Source organism: Orcinus orca, chromosome 1 (genome assembly GCF_937001465.1).
Source record: "Orcinus orca chromosome 1, mOrcOrc1.1, whole genome shotgun sequence".
In the NCBI taxonomy this organism is placed as follows: domain Eukaryota; kingdom Metazoa; phylum Chordata; class Mammalia; order Artiodactyla; family Delphinidae; genus Orcinus; species Orcinus orca.
This window is the reverse complement of record NC_064559.1, coordinates 119,859,279-119,882,714: the sequence shown is the minus strand read 5'-3', so window position 1 is coordinate 119,882,714 and position 23,436 is coordinate 119,859,279. Positions and strand designations below refer to the sequence as shown.

General features: G+C 36.8%; 1 protein-coding gene across 1 annotated transcript; it reads right to left on the bottom strand.

Annotated features, from left to right (window-relative positions):
- Positions 1-3,627: 3,627 nt before the first annotated feature.
- LOC101289111 (protein BEX4-like) lies at positions 3,628-4,446 on the bottom strand. Its single transcript, XM_004263102.4, has one exon. The coding sequence runs from the start codon at positions 4,237-4,239 to the stop codon at positions 3,877-3,879; it is 363 nt and encodes a 120-aa protein (XP_004263150.1). The 5' UTR covers positions 4,240-4,446; the 3' UTR covers positions 3,628-3,876.
- Between the last annotated feature and the right edge of the window lie 18,990 nt (positions 4,447-23,436).

Here is a 23,436-nt window from a genome sequence, read left to right as displayed (position 1 = left end):
TTCACTGGCTTCCCTTATTTATCAGCTATTCATATGCTTCTCTTGTAATTGTCTGCACTTTCTCCCTAATCATGCATCATTCCCTCCCTACTCCCATCAGCATATACCAGAGGTTCTCAAAATTTCTCATTTCCTGCTGCCCTCAGTGTGCCTCACTAATTTTTCAGGGATCACAAGCCAAAACAAATATTTACCATTTCTGTTACCAAGCAGTTCAGTCTAAATAAGTTAATCAGTATTTATCTCCTAAAAATTTAATACCCCATGAAGTGACAATCATTTTGCCGGTTGCTCAGGCCCCAAATCCTGACTTCCCTCTGTCACACTCCACATCCAAACTTACTGGCTCTAAATTGACAAAAAATATTGTCTCTAACTCCACAAATCAAAAATCTAATAACTTCTAACCAGTTCTACCACTACCACCTGACTTTGAGCCATCAGTATTTCTCATCTAGGTTATTACAATAACCTCCTGCTTCTACTATTGCCCTCTACAAACCACACAGCAATAACAAAAAAAAGACCCTTTAAAACCTACATTCTTCTCTTTGAAACAATCCAGTGGCTTCTCATCTCACTCAGACTAAAATTCAAAACTCTCTGTGATCTCCCAAACACTTCTTTATCCCTTTGACTTCATCTCCTACCAGTCTCCTCTTCCAGCCACACTGGCCTCATTTCTGTTCTTTGAACATGTAAGCATGGTTCATCTCAGAGTTCTTGTATTGTTCTCCTGCCTGAATTGCTCTTCCCTTATATAAGGATTTTGGCTAATTTCCTCACTTTTTTCTAGTCCTTTTAGAAAAAACAGCCTCAGTTTCTATCCCATCTAAAATAGTACCCTACTTATTCACTCAATATCTCCTTGCCTTGAGTTTTCTTCATTTATCTTCATTAATCACCACACAAAAGAGTCTATGTTCATTTATTTATATCTTGTCTGTTACTCTCTGGCACCCCATTCAGAATGTAAATCTTCTGAAAACAGAGACTTGCTTTTTTTTGTTGTTACTACTGTATCCTGGTTCATATTAAATTTTAATAGATATTTTGATGCATGAACAGACAGACAATTGAATTAATTTTTTGAAAACATTCTGAGGCCACATTCAGTTTGTGATGATTGATTAGAAATTTTAGCAGCACAATGTCAGTGCACTTTATAAATATTTTCGAGGAATAGGAAAGGACTTCGTTTTGACTATATTACATATTCTGAAAATGAGTAGTTCTTCAAAGTGTCGATAAACCAAGAGATCAGTTATTTCCTGTAGTATATGCAAGGAATTGCACTCAGATTTATATTTCTAGAGCTAGGGTGAAAGGTGAGTACTGATGGGGTTGAGGGAGAAAAAGTAAGGCCAATTTATGAATGGCTTCATAGCCACTTTGTTCCTCAATGTCAGTGCCTTTAGGAAGTCAAATTACAGATCATGACACGTTGTGCAGGAACCAGTTTTATAACGTCAACTCTTTTTACTAATCAGGCTGAATTGAGTCATTCACCTTCTTGTGAAAATAAATAATGCATTTTAATGCTTTTTGGTGTTCATATAGGCATTTTCCATTCAAATGCCAATGCACTTCAGGAAATCTTGTTTCCTATTATTTTATATGGCAGAACTACATACAATAAGCTTATCAATTATTTTAATGTGAGCAATTAAGCTTTCCATTCCCATAATTAACAATGCATAGCGTTCCTTGTAATGTGTTTTCATGATCATGGCTAATTGTATGCCCCTGATAATTTTTAATGAATTTGAGGGTATGTATATGGAAATTAATGGACAATAAACATGTAAATTTATTAGCTGAATTCAATTCAATGCCATTAGTTAAATGAATTTTACTATGCAAATATATTTTAAACACTTTAGTGATTACTAGTTTACCTACAGGTAGGTTCATTCACCTTCATATTTCAAAGCACTATTACTAAAGAAATGTTGAATTAATTGTCAATAACTGTAGGTAGAAAGCTTGTAATGACAAAAGGGTAATGAATATATAAAAGGATGGTCAATCTTACTAGTGGTAAGGAAATGCAAATTTAAATAATGGTAAGATATACTCAGCATTATAAGGAGAGTATATCCCACAATTTAGGGAGTACATTATGTAGGGCCACCATATACAAATGTGCAAGTTGTTTATTTTATCAAGGGTGACAGGCCAAGGAGAGAAAGGGAGGAAGCCTGTGCTCCATTAGACAAGCCTCCTGTCCTGGAACTGAGCTGTGTCTACCTAGAAGAATTAGTGCATTTCTTAATTCACATTAAGTTGCTTTGTAGGCTGGTAGAAGTACCTATCAATATTCTAAAAATGTTATACTGTTAGACCTAGCACTTCCATTCATAGAAATCTATGCAATAACATTCCTGTTAACATGTTGTTTGCTAAAGAAATATTTTTAATAGAGAATATAAGGGGCAATTGAATTACCTATCAAGAGGGGAATAATTAAATAAGCCACAATATACATCTGTAGTATGGACTATTAGTTTGCTTTTAAAAATAATAAAGTAAATCTGAAAGTAGTACTATCAGAAGATATTAATGGTATTACCATTAAGTGTTAAAGTTATGTAAAAATATTAAAAACCACAGTGTCACATACATTTAACTATAGTTACCTCTACACAAAGATACACATGACATGTTTATTTCTTCAGTTCTAAAGAATCCTCTATTCTAAGTTATGCAGTCTAAGATATTTTTAGAAGAAAAAGAGCACAGGGCACTACATTAAACTTTTTTTAGGTAAATTAAAGTTTAAGTAAATTAAACATTTACTTGTAGACTTTTTCATATAATTTAAAATATGAAAAATAGCTCTTAGTGAAAGAATATGTAACTTCTGTATTATGAGAAACATACATAGGAGAATACAAACTTGAATACTAAGAGTAACTATACTTGAATCATGGAACAAGCAGGTAAGTGGTTCATACTTATACAGTAAGTCCCTTACATAGGAACCTTCAAGTTGCGAACTTTCAAAGATGCAAACATGCATCTGGTTCCAGCAAAGAACAAGAACCTGTGCTATCAATGTCAGGAGTGAGTGAAATTGCAGTTGCCCTCCATCTCCTATTGATGACGATTCTTCAGCTCTACCATCTCCCACCTCCTGTCCCTGCTCCAGTCAGTAACTCTTCTTGCCTGTTCACTTGATGCCAGCCCCTGTATGCCAGCTGTTATACTGTACTTTTCAAGGTATTATACTGTAAGATTAAAAATGTTTTCTTTATTTTTTGTGTTCATTTGTTTTATATGTATTATTTGTGTGAAAAGTATTATACACCTATTACAGTACAGTACTATATAGCCCATTGTGTTAGTTGGGTACCTAGGCTAACTTTATTGGACTTACGAACAAATTGGACTTACAAATGTGCTCTCAGAATGGAACTTGTTCATATGTAGGGGACTTACTACGTTTTGATACACATATATTGGCTAATTATCTGCACTGGTCATGTATAGCTTTTTAAATAATTTTAGGTCAATATACAAAGTACAGATTGTTTAATTGGTTAGGGAGATTTTAATATAATCACCTTTTAATAGGTCATGGAAATTTTAAAAAGTCAGAGTGTCCTAAAATATATGATACTTAAGTTTATTTTTTTTATTTTTATTTTTTTTGCTTTGTAAACTGCTTTATTAATTTCGTATTATGAAAAGAATAATTTTCCTATAACTGGATGAAATTGCCCTGGTGACAGAAAGTTTCACAGAGACAAAGCAATATTCAATTAGAAACTGGTAAGTGGAAACACCAAAAGGTTTACAGAAAAAGTAAATCAGAAAAACTACAAGCATGTAGAGCAGAGGCCACGTTACTGACCTCAGGGATAATCTTAGGATTCAAGGTATAAGGCAAAACTCATAACGATTGTCAGGTTCAGGAGTTTGGTAGCGCAAATGATGCCTCATTTGCTGCTTCTTAGTCTTTCTCCTGATTTCCATCATCTGCCCTACGTGCTTTTCTACATCATCCCCCACTTCATTGTGATCAATATGCCTGCTGGGTATGGCCCATCGAAAATTAGGGACAAGTCGTCTAATCCGTCCCAGCCTGACATTTCCTCCAGGCTTCTGGCCTCTACCCCCTCCTAAATCGCGCGATTCCTCTCCATTCTGCAAAGAGGCCTGGTCCCCGCCTTCCTTTTCCTGTTGGGTATTTTCCATGTTGAGATTTTTTACTGCTTGTTCCTCTTTGGACGCCATTGCTCCTGGGCCTATCCTCGCGGTCTCCGGCCCCTCCCGATTCTTGCTGCAAGTGCGCCGCCGCGACACTTCGACTCGCAGACCTGCTCCTCCCGCGTCTCTTACTTTTGGGGGCCGCCCCCGGCCCGCACTCCCGCAGGGACCGAGAAGGCAGCGAGCAACAGCTTGGTCTACCGTTAGAGCGCGGCGAGCGCCAGTCGGCGCTGGCCGTTCACGTCGGGCCTCCGTCACCGCGGGACGCCGATACTTAAGTTTAAATTAATGGTTATGGGTTAAAATTAGTACTGTAAAACTTATTCACAATTTAATAAATAATATTTATTTATTTATTTATATTATTATGTGCTTAGCACTCTTTAAGGAATGTAATCCAATAATGGATAAGATTTACACTCTTCTTTCACTCATGAAAGTTATGCTAGAAGTATTTCTTATATAATTATAAAGGTACTAGAATTTTATTTTAAGAATATTTGACTACAAAAATAGGTGTTATATTAGGCAATCCTGAAATCATCAGTGAATCTCAAGAGCAGCAGATGTTGAAATAAACTGAACAATAAATTCATAACCAATGTAAAATGTAAAATTTCTATCTTTATGTTGCTGAAATTTTCTGTAAAATAAGTTTATAAATATGTGTTGCATAATCAAAACTACAATGAGGTATCACCTCACACCAGTCAGGATGACCTTCATTAAGAAATGTACAAATAACAAATGCTGGAGAGGATGTGGAGAAAAGAGAGCCTTCCTACACTGTTGGTGGGAATGTAAACTGTACAGCTGCTATGGAAAACAGTATGGAGGTTCCTCAGAAAATTAAAAATAGAGTTTCCATATGATCCAGCAATCCCACTCCTGAACATATATTTGGACAAAACTACCTCAAAAAGATACATGAACCCCTATGTTCACAGCAGCACTATACACAATAGCCAAGATATGGAAGCAACCTAAATGTCTACTGACAGATGAATGGATACAGAAGCTGTAGTACATATACACAATGGAATACTACTCAGCCATTAAACAGAATGAAATAATGCCACTTGTAGCAACATGGATGGACCTAGAGATTATCATACTAAGTGAAATAAGTCAGACAAAGACAAATACCATATGATATTACTTATATGTGGAATCTAAAATATGACATAAATGAACTTACTAATGAAACAGAAACAGAGTCACAGACATAGAGAACAGACTTGTGGTTGCCAAGGTTTGGGGGTAAAGGATGGATTGGTTGTTTGGGATTAGAAGATGCAAACTATTATATATAGAATGGATAAACAACAAGGTCCTACTGTATAGCACAGGGAATTATATTCAATATCCTGTAATGAACCATAGTGGAAAAGAATATGAAAAAGAATATATATATACATATATATATGTGTATATATATATCTGAATCACTTTGCTATACAGCAGAAACTAACACAACACTGTAAATCAACTACACTTCAGTAAAATAAATTTGAAAAATATGTGTTGCATCAAAGAGGGAATAAACACTACATGTAGAAGTAGTTTGCATAGTAGTTTGAAAAATAATAAAATAAGAATCTTAACCATTAAGGGGAACAAAGCTACAATCACAAACTTACATTACCACTTACCATTAAATGATTCATTAAATAAGAAAGAATGAAGAAAAGTTATTACATCAGAAAATACAAGTTAGAAAAGTAAAGCAAAGCAAATCCCCACCTTCATAAAATCAGGGGGAAAAGGTAGTGAAGAAAGAAAGAGAGAGAAGGGAGAAAGGGAGGGAGGGAGGGAGGGAGAGAGAAAAGGAAGGAAGGAAAGAAAGTAGGTCAAACCTGGATACAGAAAGAAGCAATAGCATTTTAAAATAAATGGAAGAACTGATTCCTTAACAAAAGATTTCTAACACTTTGTGAAAATTATATTCTAACAGTGTATAAATAAAGTAGATATATAACAAGAGATAAGAGAGATTTTTCTAAGTATGAGAAAAACTTGCAAGAAATAAAAAGACATGAAAAACTTTTACCAAATATAAATACCATCCATATTTTTAGGTGTAATTTGAGTTAAATATTAGATTTAACATATAAACAATACAAATGAACTTATTTACAAAACAGAAATAGACTCACAGACATAGAAAACAAACTTATTGTTACCAAAGGGGATGCCAAATGGGGGGAGGGGGAGAGGTAAACTAGGAGTTTGGGATTAACAGATACACACTACTATATATAAAATAGATAAACAACAAAGATCTACTGTATAGCACAAGGAAATGTACTCAATGTCTTGTAACAACTTATAATGGAAAGCAATCTGAAAAAGAATATGTGTATATAGATATAGATAACTGAATCACTTTGCTGTACACTTGAAACTAACACAACATTGTAAATTAACTATACTTCTATTTTAAAAATGATAAAAAAAAAAAACAGCAGCAAAAAAACATAGGCCAACCAAACTTGGAAAGAAATGAAACTGGAAAATAATGCAATTAATCGTATAAATAGGCCAAGGTGAATATCATATGACTATCTTTATAAATACTAATAGGTCATTTAAAAAAATTTGGTATCCGTTTGTGACTAAAATTTTTAGAAATTAACATGTTCCCATAAATGATATAAAACTCTTTCAAACCAATAGAGAACATTTTTAAAATAGTGAATCATTAATGAAACCACATGGAAAGCTGAGTCAAGTAATAAATAACCGTATTTGAATGAGGGGATCAAGATGGCGAAGTAGGAGAAGCTGGAGCTAACCTTCTCCCACAAATACATCAAAAAGACATCTATATGTGGAACAGTTCTCACAGAAAAGTAACTGGAAAGTGGCAGAAAAACTCCTATTCAACTAAAGCTGCAAGAAAGGTCTCCATGTAACCAGGAAGGACAGAAAAAACAAAAAAGGCCTTGGGTTAGGGCATGTGCCTCAGAGAAGGATCTGTTTGGAAGAGATAGTCCACATGCGTGGACTTTCGCCTTGGAGAGTGAGCAGGTCAAGGCAAGATCTGGGCATTTCAGTCCTGGTGTCTTGCACAGAGGAGAGAAGTCCCCTTGCCTGCTGGGAAATCCCCTGAGACAGAAGGGCTGGAGAAGCCTAGACTGTACTGCAAGCATGCAGGCATGCAGGCATGCTAACAATCAGGCAGAGAGCCTTGCACTGGTGGCTGTTGCGTTTCCGCCCTTCCCAATACAAAGGGGCAAACACCCTGGCCCCGCCCCCTCCAAACCACAACCTGCCATCAGATCTGGGGAAAGATTTGGTCTAGCTATGCAGAGGCAGAGAGGGGCACCTGGAGTATATCCTGAAGGAGGCTTGGAGGCCATTGTCAGCATGCACACGGGATGCAGCCACAAGAGCACGCAGCGCCTAAGTGCTGAATCTCTAGCAGGCAGGCGCTGGGCAGGAGTACACAATGGTTCCTTTCCCAGAGAGAACACCCTGGCTCTGTCCACTCTAAAAGGCAGCTTAGTGCTAGATCTGGGGCAGACAGATCCTGGGAGAAGTCTGCCACAGAGGCAGCCAGATCTCAAGCTGCAGTGCAACTACCTCAATTCTTGCAGCCACAATGCCCTGATGCCTGACACCAGCCTACTCCACACCATAGCCTTGCACTAGATCTGGGATGAACACAACAGAGAAAGGGACATGACCTTGGGCTACTACTGAGTGGACCCTAGGATACCTGCTCAGGTGGTGCATAGGTTCTCTGTGACCACATGTGTCTCACTTGCTTCAGCAATCACCTCCTTTGGGGCAGGGCACACACTCAAGGGCTACAGAGTCTGATCAAACCTGACCCTTAGAGCTCCTACTCCAACTGTGGAGCAGACCCTTCCCCCAACGGCAGCAACAGCCACAGAGTAGGGAGGAAGCCCCTTCTCACATCATGCACAGGCTTTAAATATCCCAAGACCAACCACACCCCTATCAAGGGTATAGTGACCAGCACACTCAGGAAAGATGTGGCTGGTATCCATGCAAAAACCAGCCTTTGAACCAAAAATACTGGACACAGACAGTCAACAAAGGGACACTTCCACATAAAAAACACCCCTTCAAGACAACAGCAGATAACTCTTTCTCCTAAATTCATAGAGGTAGAGAAAGATAGGTAAAATGAAAAGACAGAGAAACTAATCCCAATTAAAAGAATAAGAGAAATCAGCTGAAAGAACAAATAATGAAACAGACCTCACCAGTCTACTAGATTCTGAGATCAAAAAGGACGTAATAAAAATGCTAAAGGAATTAAGAAAAATTATTAATAGAAAATGCAGATCACTGTAACAAGAAGCTAGAAACTATAAAACAAGCCATTCAAAAATAGTCAATTTGGGCTTCCCTGGTGGCGCAGTGGTTGAGAGTCCGCCTGCCGATGCAAGGGACACAGGTTCATGTCCTGGTCCAGGAAGATCCCACATGCCGCAGAGTGGCTGGGCCCATGAGCCATGGCCTCTGAGCCTGCGCGTCCAGAGCCTGCGCTCCGCAATGGGAGAGGCCACAACAGTGAGAGGCCCGCATACTGCAATAAAAAAAAAATTCAATTGCTGAGATAAAAACCAATCTAGGAGCAATGAATAGCAGACTAAATGACACAGAAGATCAGATAAGTGATCTGACAGACAGAATAATGGAAATTACACAATCAGAACAGAAGACAGAAAGACAAATGAAAAAAAAAAAAGAGCAATGTGCAAGATCTGTGGGATGATATAATGTATGCCAACTTACATGTAATAGGGGTTCCAGAAGGAGAAGAGAAAGACAAGGGGATCAAAAGTGTATTTGAAGAAATTATGGCTGAAAATTTCCCAAACATAAAGGAAGAAACAAATATCCAGGTACAGAAAGCACAGAGGGTCCCAAATAAGATGGACCCAAACAGACCCACAGCAAGACATATCATAATTAAAATGGCAAAAATTGAAGATAAAGAGAGGATTCTAAAAGCAGAGAGAGAAAAACAGTCATATACATGGGAATTTCCTTAAGGCTCTCAGCTTATTTCTCTGCAGAAACTTTGCAGGCCACTAGGAAGTGGCAGGGTATATTCAAAGTTCTGAAAAGGAAAAACCTGCATCCTAGGATACTCTACCCAGAAAGATTATCATTTAGAATAGAAGGAGTGACATATCATTTCTCAGACAAGCAAAAAGTAACAGGATTCAGCAATAGTAAACCAACCCTAAAGAAATATTAAAGGATCTTAACTAAACAGAAAAGAAGCAAGACTCTACAGGAGAGGGAAAATCACAATAGGAAAGGAAAACATATAAAGGGATCAAAGATCACTTATATATCAGGACATAGATAAAAAAAAATTGTAGAAGTGGTTATAATTAAAATTAATAGTAAAAGGATAAGCATGTAAAATAGGACATCAAAATCACAAAATGTGAGGGAGGAATGTATAAAAATTTAGGTCTTTTAGAACGTGTTTGAACTTGAATGATTATCAGTTTAAAGCAAGTAGATATAGTTATGGGTCAACATACTTGAACTCAATGGTAACCACAAATCAAAAACATACAATAGATTCCAAAAACCAAACAGAAAGGAACTCAAGCATACTACAAATGAAAAACATCAAACCACAAAGGAAAAACAAAAAGAAGAAGAAATGAAGAACTATAAATACGATTGGAAAACAGGTGATAAGATGGCAAATAAGTACATACCTATCAATAATTACTTTAAATGTCAGTGGACTAAATACTCCCATCAAAAGATACAGAGTTACAGATTGGATTAAAAAACAAGAACCTACATCATGCTGCCTACAAGTGACCCACTTAAGGGTGAAATACATGCACAGGCTGAAGGTGAATGGATGGAAAAAGATATTTCATGCAAATGGAAACAAGAAAGTGGGGGTAGGAATATTCACATCAGATAAAATAGACTTTAAAACAAAGGCCATAAAGACAAAAGACAAAAATACAAAATTTTTTTTGCCCTTTGTAAAGACAAAAAAGGGCATTGTGTAATGATAAAGGGATAGAGACAAGAAAAGGATATTATTTTATTAGACAATAATACAATAATAGTAGAAGACTTTAACACTCCACTTACATCAATGGGCAGATCATCCAGAAAGAAGATTAATAAGGCAACAGAGGTCCTAAAATGATACAATAGACTGGTTGGACTTAATCTACAGCACACTACATCCAAAAAAAGTAACAACCCCAAAACACAAAAAAACAGAATAAACATTCTTTTCAAGCACACAGAGAATCTTCTCTAGGATAGACATACTAGGTCACAAAACAAGCCTCAACAAATTTAAGAGAATAGAAGTTATTTCAATTATCTTTTCTGACCACAATGATATGAAACTAGAAATCAACCACAGGAGAAGTATGAACACATGGAGACAAACCAAAATGTATTAAAAAGCGAATGGGTCAAAGATGAAATCAAGGAAGAAATCAGAAAATACTTTGAGACAAATGAAAATGAAAAGACAATCTTACAAAATCTATGGGATGCAGCAAAAACTGTTCTAAGAGTGAAGTTCATAGTAATACAGGCCTTCCTCAATAAACGAGAAAAATCTCAAAAAATACCCGAACTCACCACCTAAAAGAATTAGAGAAAGAAGAACAAATTAAATCCAAAGTCAGCAGAACGAAAATAAAGATAGGAGAGGAAATAAATAGAGATCCAAAAAGGAATAGAAAAAATCTTCCATAAAACCAAGAGCTGTTTTTATAAAAATGTAAATGAAATTGACAAACCTCTAACCAGGCTCACCTAGAAGAAAAGAAACAGGACTCAAATAAACAAAATAAGAAATGAAAGAGGAAAAATAACAAATGATACCACAGAAATGCAAAAAATCATAAGAGAATACCATGGACAATTGCATGAAAACACACTGGACAACCTAGAAGAAATGGAAAAGTTTCTAGAAACATACAGCCTGCCAAAACTGAGACAAGAAGAAACAGATAGTTTGAAAGGACCAATCACTAGAAATGAAATAGAATCAGTAATAATAATTAAAAAAATCCCTGAAAAATAAAGTACAGGACTAGAAGGTTTCATTGGTGTATTCTACCAAACATACAAATAACTTATACCTATCCTTCTCCAACTATTCCAAATGATTGAAGAGGAAGGAACACTCTCAGATTTATTTTGTGAAGCCACCATCACCCTTACACCAAACCCAGAAAAAGACACTACAAAAAAAGAAAATTAAAGGCCAGTATCTTTGATTAATGTACAGTATTTGCAAAAATCCTTAACAAAATATTAGCAAACCAAATCCAGCAATACATAAAAAGGATCATACTCCATGATCAATTTAGGTTCATTCTAGGATCTCAAGAATGGTCCAACGTATGCAAATCAATAAAGGTGATACATCACATAACAAAAAGGTCATCCCAATAGATGTGGAAAAAGCATTTGATAAAATTCAACATCCATTCATGATAAAAAAAACTCTCACCAAAATAGTTATAAATGGAAGGTATCTCAGTATAATAAAAACCATTGACGATGAATCCACAGCCAACATACCCTTCAATGGTGAAAAGCTGAAAGCCTTCACACTAAACTCAGGAGCAAGACAAGGATGCCCACTCTCACCTGTCTATTCAACATAATAATGGAAGTCCTAGCCATACAAGAAAAGAAAAATTTTAAAAAGGTATCCAAACTGGAAGAGATAAAACTGTCACTATCTGCAGATGACATGATACTATATAGAGAAAACCCTAAAGTCTCCACACAAAAATTACTAGAACTAATAAATTAATTCAGCAAGGTAGCAGAATACAAGATTAACATACAGAAATCTGTTGTATTTCCTTACACTAATAATGAAATATCAGAAAGAGAAAGTAAAAAATGAATCCTGTTTAAAATCATGTCAAAAAAAAACACCTAGGAATAAACTTAACCATGGATGTGAAAGGACCTCTATGCTAAAAACTATAAAATATTGATAAAGGAAATTGAAGATGATTCAAATTGAAATGGAAAGAAATCCCATGCTCTTGGACTGGAAGAATTAATATTGTTAAAATGGCCATACTACCCAAAGCAATCTACAGATTTAATGCCATCCCTATCAAAACACCAATGACATTTTTCACAGAACCAGAATAAATAATCCTAATATTTATTTGGAACTACCGAAGGCCTAGAATTGCAAAAGCAATCCTGAGAAAAAACAACAAAACTGGAGGCATTATCCTTCCAGATTTCAGATTATACTACAAATCTACAGTGATCAAAATAGTGTGGTATTGGCACAAAAGTAGACATATAGATCAATGGGACAGAATACAGAGCCCAGAAATAAACCCATGCACTTACAGTTAATTAATCTATGACAAAGGAGGCAGGAATATACAATGGAGAAAACAGTGTCTTCAACAAGTGTTGTTGGGAAAGCTGAACAGATACATGTAAATCAATGAAATTAAAACAATCCCTCACACCATGTACAAAAATAAACTGAAAATAATTTAAATTCTTAAATATAAGATATGATACCATAAAACTTCTAGAAGAGAACATAGGCAAAACATTTTCTGACATAAATCTTAGAAATATTTTCTGAGATTATCTCCCAAGGCAAAAGAAATAAAAGTAAAAATAAACAAATGGGACTTAATCAAACTTAAAAGCTTTTGCACAGCAAAGGAAACCATCAACAAAATGAAAGGACAAACTACAGAATGGGAGAAAATATTTAAAAATGATATGACCAACAAGGAGTTAATATCCAAAATATACAAACAGCTCACAACAACTCAATAGCGAAAAAACAACCCAATCAAAAAATGGGCAGAAGACCTAAATAGATATTTCTCCAAAGAAGACATATATATGGCCAACAAGCACATGAAAAGATGCTCAACATTGCTAAATTTTTAGAGAAATGTAAACCAAAACCTCAATGAGGTATCACCTCACATCAGTCAGAATGATTATCAAAAAGTCTTCAAATAATAAATGCTGGAGACGGTATGGAGAAAGTGGAACCCTCCTACATTTACTGGTGGGAATTTAAAACTGGTTCAGCCACTATGGAAAACAATATGGGAGCTCCTTAGAGATACTAAAAATAGAGCTACCATATGATCCAGTAATCCCACTCCTGGGTATATATCTGGAAAAGAAGAAAACTCTAATATGAAAAGATACATTCACCTCGATATTTATAGCAGCACTATTTACAATAGCTAAAACATGGAAACAACCCAAGTGCCTGCCAACAGATGACTGGCTTCAGAAGATGTGGTGTACACACCACACACACACACACACACACACACACACACACATACACACACACACACACACACACATACAATGGAATATTTCTCAGCCATAAAAAAGAATGAAATATTGGCGGTTGCAGCAACATGGACAAATCTAGAGAATATTATACTTAGTGAAGTCAGAGAAAGACAAATACTATATGATATCACTTATATATGGAATCTAAAAAATAATATAAATCAATGTATATACAAAAGAGAAACAGACTCAGAGACATGTAAAACATACTTATCGTTACCAAGGGAAGGAGGAAGGGAGGGACAAATTAAGAGTATGGGATTAACAGACACAAACTACTATACGTAAAATAGATAAGCAACAAGGATTTACTGTATAGCACAGGGAATTATATTCAATATCTTGTAATAACCTATAATGAAATACAATCTGATAAAAATATGTAACTGAATCACTTATACACTTGAGAAACTAATACAATATTGTAAATCAACTATACTTCAATTTTTAAAAAGTTAAAAAAATAACTACCCTCACAATTATTACATGATTTTTTTCTGGAAGTTATACCTAAATGCAATACATAAGAAAATGTTGGGCTTCCCTGGTGGCGCAGTGGTTGAGAGTCCGCCTGCCAATGCAGGGGACGCGGGTTCGTGCCCCGGTCCGGGATGTTCCCACATGCCGCGGAGCGGCTGCGCCTGTGAGCCATGGCCGCTGAGCCTGCGCGTCCGGAGCCTGTGCTCCGCGACGGGAGAGGCCACAGCGGTGAGAGGCCCGCGTACCGCAAAAAAAAAAAAAAAAAAAAAAAAAAAAAAGAAAATGTTTATAACATGTGTGTGTTTCATTTCTCCCCCAGCCACACACATGGAGGGATATGTGTGTGTTTGTGTGTGTGTGTGTGCACACACACGTGTGCACATGCATAGAGAAAACAAAATCATAATTTTCAATTAATTTCACACTTATCCTAAGAAAACGTCTAATAGGAAAAAATATTTTAAAGCAATGAAAGAGCTCAAGATGGTCTCTACTTCCTTTACCTCTGTAGAACATTTTAAGATCCAAAGTAGGAGTTAAAGAAACATATCTAATTTATTTCCTACATCAAAGACTCTTCAAGAACCATCATGATGTTCCCCTATGGGATATTTTTTCCAATAGTAATGATTAAAGAAGTGAGAACTTACTTCTATAGCTCTTTACAATTTATAACACATAAAGAAGCTTTAGGAACTGAGGCTTAGAGAAGAACTTGCTGAAGGGTGTATGATTAGTAACACTGAAGTCAGTGACCTATCCATTAGAGCAGGTTTACAAACCAACTGAGGTATATTTCGGCTCTTTAGAATTTAATATGCAGTAATTCATATTAAGGCTTGGGTCAATGCTATAGCAATGCTTGTGTGTTATAAATTTATTACCTCTCATATCCAGAAGCACCCTTTTTTTGACTGTTCTGTGCTAAGGGAGGTAGTTACATAAATGTCTCCTTGCCATCTAGCACTATGTCAAGCCATGTTAGCAGAGGGTGCTGGAGAGATATAGGAGGGGGAAGGGGTGTTCTCTTCCTGGTAGCTCTTTGTCTCACTTGCCAGATTTCTACAGTATAATTTTACAAGAACTAGTCTCCTGAGTTTGCACACTTCTGTCCATGTCTAGGGTACTGCAAAGCACACTTTCTCCAGCACTTAGCTCAAGAAAAGGGCATGATGTTCTCACATGTGAGTTTCTTGAAGAGCATAGTTTTCTCTAGCACCTGACTTCAGCATGGTATTGGGTTGGCCAAAAAGTGCCTTCGGTTTTTAAGTAAAAATAAAAGACACATTTTTTGTTTTCACCAAAAACTTTATTGAACAACATATTCACCCTTTTGTTCCATTACCTTCTGCCATTTTTCAGGCAACTTCATAATTCTATCTTCCCAAAACTTATCTTTTTGAGCAAAGAACTGTTCCAGGTGCCTTTTACAATCTTCCAGGGAATTGAAATTTTCTCCATTAAGAGAAATTTGTAAAGACCTAAATAAATGGAAATCTAAAGGTGCAATGTCTGGTGAATATGGTGAATTAATCAGAACCTCCCAGCCAAGCTGTAACAGTTTTTGCCTATTCATCAAAGAAACATGTGGTCTTGAGTTATCCTGATGGAAGATTATGTGTTTTCTGTTGACTAATACTGGACGCTTTTTGTTGAGTGCTGCTTTCAGTTGGTCTAACTGGGAGCAGTACTTGTTGGAATTAACCATTTGGTTTTCCAGAAATAGCTCATAATAGGGAATCCCTTCCAATCCACCATATACACAACATCACCTTCTTTGGATGAAGACCAGCCTTTGGTGTGGTTGGTGGTGGTTCACTTTGCTTGCCCCATGATCTCTTCTCTTCCACATTATTGTACAGTATCCACTTTTCATTGCCTGTCCAATTTGTTTTAAAAACAGCACCTTTTCATTACGTTTAAGTAGAGAACTGCATGTGGAAATATGGTCAAGAAGGTTTTTTCGCTTAATTTATGTGGAACCCAAACATCAAAGCAATGAACATAACCAAGCTGGGGCAAATGATTTTCAAGGCTTGATTTGGGTATTTTGAGTATGTTGGCTATCTCCCACGTGGTATAACGTTGACTGTTCTCAATTCATGTCTTGATTTGATCGCTATAAACTTCAACTGGTCTACCCGACAGTGGAGCATCGTCTGTAGAGAAATCTCCAGCACGAAACTTCGCTAATCACTTTTGACGTGTTCAGTCACAGCACCTTCTCCATACACTGCACAAATCTCTTTTTTGTGTTTCAGTTATGTTTCTACTTTCTTGAAATAATAAAACATAATATGCCGAAAATGTTGCTTTTTTCTTCCATCTTCAATTTTAAAATGGCGACACAAAAATTCAACAATTTGGTTTTTTTTTTTTTTTTTTTGGCTGCGTTGGGTCTTCATTTCTGCATGGGAGCTTTCTCTAGTTGCAGAGAGCAGGGGCTACTCTTCGTTGTGGTGCATGGGCTTCTCATTGCAGTGGTTTCTCTTGATGCGGAGCATGGGCTTCAGTTGTTGTGGCATGTGGACTCAGTATTTGTGGCTCTCAGGCTCTAAAGCACAGGCTCAGAAGTTGTGGCACATGGGCTTAGCTGCTCTGCGGCATGTGGGATCTTCCTGGACCAGGGATTGAACACGTGTCCCCTGCATTGGCAGGCAGATTCTTAACCACTGTGCCATGTGGGAAGTCCCCATAATTCACCAATTTTGATAAGCCCTTTTTTAAATGCATGCTGATATGACAGCTGCCACATACAATCTAACCAAATTGTTTCAAATGAAGTTAAAGACAACTAAGTGCTACTAGACCCATCTTACAGAAAACAACTGTATGAACCTTTTGGCCAATCCATGTCTTATTGTTGAGTTTTGAGTGTTCTTGGTGTATTTTAGAAAACAGTCCATTATTAGATGTGTATTTTGCAAATATTTTCTTCCAGTCTATGGCTTTTCTTTCAGTCTCTTTACATTGTTTATTGCATAGCAGACGTTTTAAATTTGAATAAATTGAAGCACATCAATTATTTCTTTCACAGATTGTACCCTTGGTGTTATATCCAAAAAATCATCACCGTACCTAAGGTCATCTAGGTTTCCTCTTATTTTATCTTCTAGAAGTTTTATATTTTTGCATTTTATACTTGGGTCTATAATTAATTTTGAGTTAATTTTTGTTAAAAGTAAGGTCTGTGTCTAGACTCATTTTTTTTTGCATGTGGATGTCCAGTTGTTCCAGCACCAATTTATAGAAAAGACTATCTTTGCTCCATTGTATTGCTTTAGTTTCTTTATCAAAAAATAAGTTGACTGTATTCATGCAGGTTTATTTCTGGGCTCTACAGTCTATTCTATTCATCCATTTTTTCTTCTCTTTTACCAACACCACACTGAATTGGCTATTATAGTTTTATAATAGGTGTTGAAGTCGTGTAGTGTCACACCTCCAACTTTGTTCTTCTATTCAATATTATTTTGGCTACTTTGGGTCTTTTGCTTCTCTATATAAACTTTAGAATCAGTTTTTCAAAATACACAAAATTATTTGTTGGGATTTTGATTGGCTCAGCTTTTGGTTGTGTTAATATATAGTGAGTTTAAGGCACATGTCCTCCCTGTGGAAGACTTTTTCTGGTAAACTAAATGGAATTGCCAGCAGGTCTCTTAACAACTTATGTGTCATCTAGTGAGCCAAAGATGTGTACCCTACAATAAGATCTGGATCCTACCCTTGATGAAGAATCTATTCCTTGGGGCTTTATATCTCAACCACATGGATAGTGGCTACTCTCTATATCTGTTATTGCTATATTCTTAAAAGTTCTCTTTAACTCTCATTCATCAATTCACTATCACTCCAATCCTGTCAATTATTATTTAAACTTTTCTCTGTTTAAATTACTTTATGGTATTTCTTTCCTAATTGAACGCTAACTGATACAGAATTGGTACCAGGAGTAATGCCAGTATACAGATTCACAAAAATAGAAATTTGGGATAGTTTGTTTGAATTCTTAGACTTAGTGCAATGCTGAGCTTCATGGCAATGGAAAATAGGATGCTAGTAACCATGACAGATAATAGCATCACAATTTATCACATATGATTAATTGTAATGAAATACCAATTGAAGTGCATGCTTTGGAAGCTTTCACTTGACTTTTATGGTGGTTAATGACTGAAAGCAGTGTAGTATGGCATGGAGTCTTTCAAGTGTACTTGAGTAATTATGTGACAAGAGCCTGTCCATTAACTATCATATCAACTCACAGTCCGAGAAACTGAGAGGCTTTGTGACAACCCCCAAACCAACTCTTGCTTCTTGTAGCCATAGGTCTAATATTGCTGAAAGAAGCAAAAAATTTAAACCTGCATGACACTGTTTTAAAACAACATTTGAACTTAGTCTTTCCAAGTTTTCACATGAAAGTAAAGGCATTATTGCTTAGGAATGTGATCCTGAAGCTTGGAATGGAGACATCTAATTTGAAATTTATGAACTTGATAATCTTGAACTGTCAAGTTACTCTAAGTCTCCCTTACCACTGAAAGGATGTAGCCTGCCCTCCAGTGTCTGAGGAGACTAGCTTTTTTCTGCTTGAAAGCCTGTGATAACCTCGCCTAGGTCAGGTGCCTGGAAAGAAGATGAAAATTCCTCTTAAGACCCACCAAAACTACACCTTTGTCACTAGACCCCTAACAGAGTAAAATCTCAGTATGCCATAAGGGAACACATTTGGATCCAGCAGAAAATAGCTTATTCGGTAAAATAATTGCAAGAAAGTAGCAGAGGTAGCTGATAGACCATCTCCAGCTACAGGAGTTAACACTTGAATCTCTAATGATTGCATCCATATCAATACACTTGCCCAATATAGTGTTATAGTCTAATTTTCTTGTTCTAATTCCCTCAGCATCCTCTTCCACCTGTCTTCCCTAGGTGTCTGATAGAAACTCAAAATGCCACTGTGGCCCACCAAAGTTGAGACTTTTGGTTATCAGGTGATAGATGGAGTCTTAAGTCCATTCCACAGTATGTCCAGTTTGTCCACAAAAATCCTGTGGTTACTTCATAGCTTCCTGAATGCATATTTGGAAGAGTTATGCTTTATCCATTAGTTAACAGAATATTCACACTGGCTCGGTGACCCATGGTGATAGGACCATCATGGCAAGAAGGACTAAGTGAAAGCCCCTAGAGCCTCTACTTCCTACTAAGATAGTAAACCAGAAGCAATACTGCATTCTTGGAGCAACTGAAGAAATTAATGTAACCATCAAATACTTGAAAGAAGCAGAGTAGTGCAACATCCCCATTTAAGTCACCAGTTTGGCTTGGCAGAAGTCAGCTGGATCTTGGAGAATGACTGTGGACTATTTTAAGCTTGATTGGGTAGTGACTCCAATTGCAGCTGCTGTCCCAGGTGTATCTTTACTGGGGCAAATTAATACTTCCCCAGACCTTGATATGTAGATATTGACCTAGCTAATGCTTTTTTCTCCTTACAAATTTGTAAGGATACCTAGAAGCAGTTTTTAGCTGCTTTTGTTTTTAACGTTGCAAGACTACCAGTATATCTTGCATGTCTTGTCTCAGGACTATCTTGATTCTACTGCTCTTTTCTGTGATAAAATATAGGGAGATCCTGATTATTTTGACATTCAATGAAATATAAAGCTGGTCCACTACATTGATGGCATTTGTTGATTGGATCACTAAGTAGAAAAGAACTTTATATGCCTTAATATGACATGTACAAACTACAAGGTTAAACCACACAGGAAGTCATGAGTCCTCCATCTCAGTGAAATCTGTAGATATTCAATCATCTGGGGCATGTTAACATGTGCCTTACAAGTGAAAGACAAGTTCTCACACATTTCACAGCTTAAAGAAAGACGCACAATACTTGGTAAGCCATTTTGGATTTCTGAGGCAACATATAGCTAATTTGAATCCCTTGAAAGGCTGCCAGTTTAATGGAGGGACAGGAAAAAGAGAAGGCTGCAGAAATTGAGGCTTCAGTGAAAGCTATTTTACTACTTGGCATTTATAATAATCTAGCAAATATAATGATATGCAAATCATCCATGGCATATAGAAGTCCTGTATGGAGCCTTTGTCAACTATAAAATGGAGAATCATAACACAGGTCTTAATACAATTTTGTAGTAAATACCTCCTCCTGTAAACAACTATTATCCTCTTGAGTTTTTCGATGCTACTTGCTTTGGTAGAAAACATAAACATGAGATATCAGGTCATAAAGCAGCTCAAGCTCCCCTGCAATCTATTATTAAATGTAAATGTTATATAAGAAGCCAAGCTGAGGCAGATCTGGAAGGAACAAATATGTTGCATGAACCTATGACTCAGACTTAGGCCCCCTGGAGCATTCCTTGTGACTAGTTGATTGAGGAAGAAAACAAAACTTAAGTTTGGTTTACAGATGTATCCATGTAATATGCTGGTATTAACCAAACATGGACAGTGGCAGCACCACAACCCCGAGTGCCCTTGAGGGACAATAGTAAGGAAAATCCTCCCAGTGGGCAGACCTTTGAGCAGTTTTCTACTACATCTAGACTGAGAGCTGGCTAGAAGATCTATGCTGCTTCAACCACAGAAGCTTATGGTTTTGCTATTTTATCAGGGGTTGCAAGGAAGAGCATTGGAAGATTTGGGGACAAAAACGTCTGAGGAAAGGCCTATGGATGGAACTGTCAGAAAAAATAAAGACTGTGAATATATTTCTGTTTATGTCAATGCCCACCAAGGGGCACACACTATAAAGTAGGCTATTCAAGTGAGAAAAAAATTAACAGAGTGTCATATTAGTAGAGATGGAGGCTAGGTATGGGCTATACAAGTTGGAATTCCACTTGCCAATGTTGTCCTGGCTAACACTACTGCTAGGTATGAATCTGTCAAAGCAGAGACTAACACTGAGCCATTGTGGCGTTATTATCCAGGAAGAACAGACAGCCACCTTGTGGCAGGTTACTTATGTTGGAACCTCTTCAATTATTTAAGGAACAGAGATTTGTCCTCACTGGCATAGACACATTCTGGGTATGGATTTTCTTTCCTTGCCTAACACCACCATCTTTGCAATGCCAGCACCACTCTGTTTTGGTATATAGAATGCTTATCCACAGTCATGTTATCCTGAACAGTATTGTGTCTGATCAACAAATTAATTTCATAGAAGAGGAAATTCACCTATAGGCTCAAGTCCATGATGTTAATTTTTCTTGCTACAGTGCATGTCACCCATAAGTGTCTGAGCTAATTGAAAGGTAGAATGGCTTACTGAAGTCTCAGGTCATCATGTGGAAGACAATACGCTAAAAGGAGGTAGTTCTGTCTTACAGTATGCAGAATATGTTTTGACTAGATCATCATATGATTCTACCACTTTAAAGCCAGAATACATGGGTCTGAGAATCAAGGAGTAGCAATGGGAATCTCTTCTCTCACTATCACACCCAATAACCCACTTGGAGAACTTTAGTTTCCTATTCAGGCAACATTGAGCTCTTCTGGCTTAAAAGCCTTAGTTGCTAAGGTGGTAGTATTTCAACCAGGGGCACAACAATGGTTTAATTGAATCTGAAAATTAGACTGTCATTTGGATATTTCAGCTCCTAATGCCACTGAACTAATAGGCAGGACAAAGTTGCTGTGCAGCCTGGAGTCATTGATTCCAGTTACCAAGGAAAGATGGTGTTGCTGCTGCCCATGGGGTCTAGATCTCAGACAATGCTTTGGGGCAACTCTTAGTACTTGCATGCACAATAGTAAAACATAATGGAAAACGTACACAACCAAAAAATAGCAAGAGGACTCAGACCTTCAAGAACAAAGAATTGGGTCACCCTACTGGGTGAAAAATCCTGACCAGCTGAAGTTCTGGCTGAAGACAGGGGAAATATGAAATGCAGAGTGGAAGTTGGACTCACAGGTATCTAATAGCTTTGAGACCAAATGCAGAAATGAGGGCTATAGTTAACTCTGCATATTCTCTCCCTCTTTCTTCTCATATACATTCAAGGTGTCGTGTGTGTGTGTGTGTGTGTGTGTTTAATTTGCTTTGTATGTTTTTATTAAATAACTGAATTTTAAAACACTGTTAGAACAAAATATTTTAAGTGATACATATATTATTATAAGAGCGAAATATAGAATTATCTAACAAAACAGGTTAAAAATAATGTTAAGATGTGTCTAAAAAGGGAAAGAACAAATAATAGCATAAGACACATAGAATATGCTCACGTGTTTCTGTTGCCACTAAAGAAAAGTGCAGGGTATATTTGAAAGGCAGTTACATAGGGCTTCCCTTCCTTAACCACTGCACCTTCCACAGTGGAGCAGTGGCTAAGAATCCACCTGCCATTGCAGGAGACATGGGTTCGAGCCATGGTCTGGGAAGATCCCACATGTCACAGAGCAACTAAACCTGTGTGCCACAACTACTGAGCCCACGTGTCACAACTACTGAAGACTGCGTGCCTAGAATCCGTGCTCCACAAGAGAAGCCACTGCAATGAGAAGCCCATACACCACAATGAAGAGTAGCCCCCACTCGCCACAACTAGAGAAAGCCTGTGCACAGCAATGAAGATCCAATGCAGCCAAAAATAAATAATTTAAAAAGAAAAAGGCAGTTGCATAGGTGTATAAATTCTTAATTTCAGTCTTTTCCTTAATCTAATTAGGTATTGTGGTTATTACTTTTTGTATCAATCCATATCACCACCTTTGATTACCTAAGTAGCAGAAAGTGGAAGCTGTCTCCCAGTGTCACTTCTCCCATATTCCATAGCAATAGAATTCTTTGCATTTTAGTATGGGAGTTTTCTATTGAGCTATCCTCAACCTCACTGATTCTTTCCTTGGTTTTGTCCAGTCTACTGATGAGCCCATTAAAGGAATTTTTCATTTCTATTACAGTTTTTGTTTCTAGCATTTTCTTGTGATTTGTTCTTAGAGTTTCCATCTCTCTACTTACATTACCCATTAGTTCTATTATCTACTTTTTGCATTACAGTTCTTAATATATTAATCATAGTTATTTTAAAGTTCTGTCTGAAAATTTCAAAACCTGTGCCATATAAGTATATGGCATTGATGCTTGCTTTGTCTCATTCTTAAATTTTGGTTTTTTATTTGCCTTCTAGCATGCTTTTAATTTTTTGTTAAAAGCCAACTATGACATATCAGGTAATAGGAACTGAGATAACAGGCTGTAGTATGAAGTTTTATATCAATCTGGCTAAGAGTTAGTCTGTGTTTAATGTTTGTTATAGCAAAAATACTCTGTGCCTGCCAGAGGCTTTCAATTCCTCTGATGTCCTTGTTTTTATGTCTACTTCTGACTTC

What these genes read in the sequence shown, in the direction of transcription:
- LOC101289111 (XM_004263102.4), bottom strand. Translation starts at nt 4,239, where the DNA reads ATGGCGTCCAAAGAGGAACAAGCAGTAAAAAATCTCAACATGGAAAAT.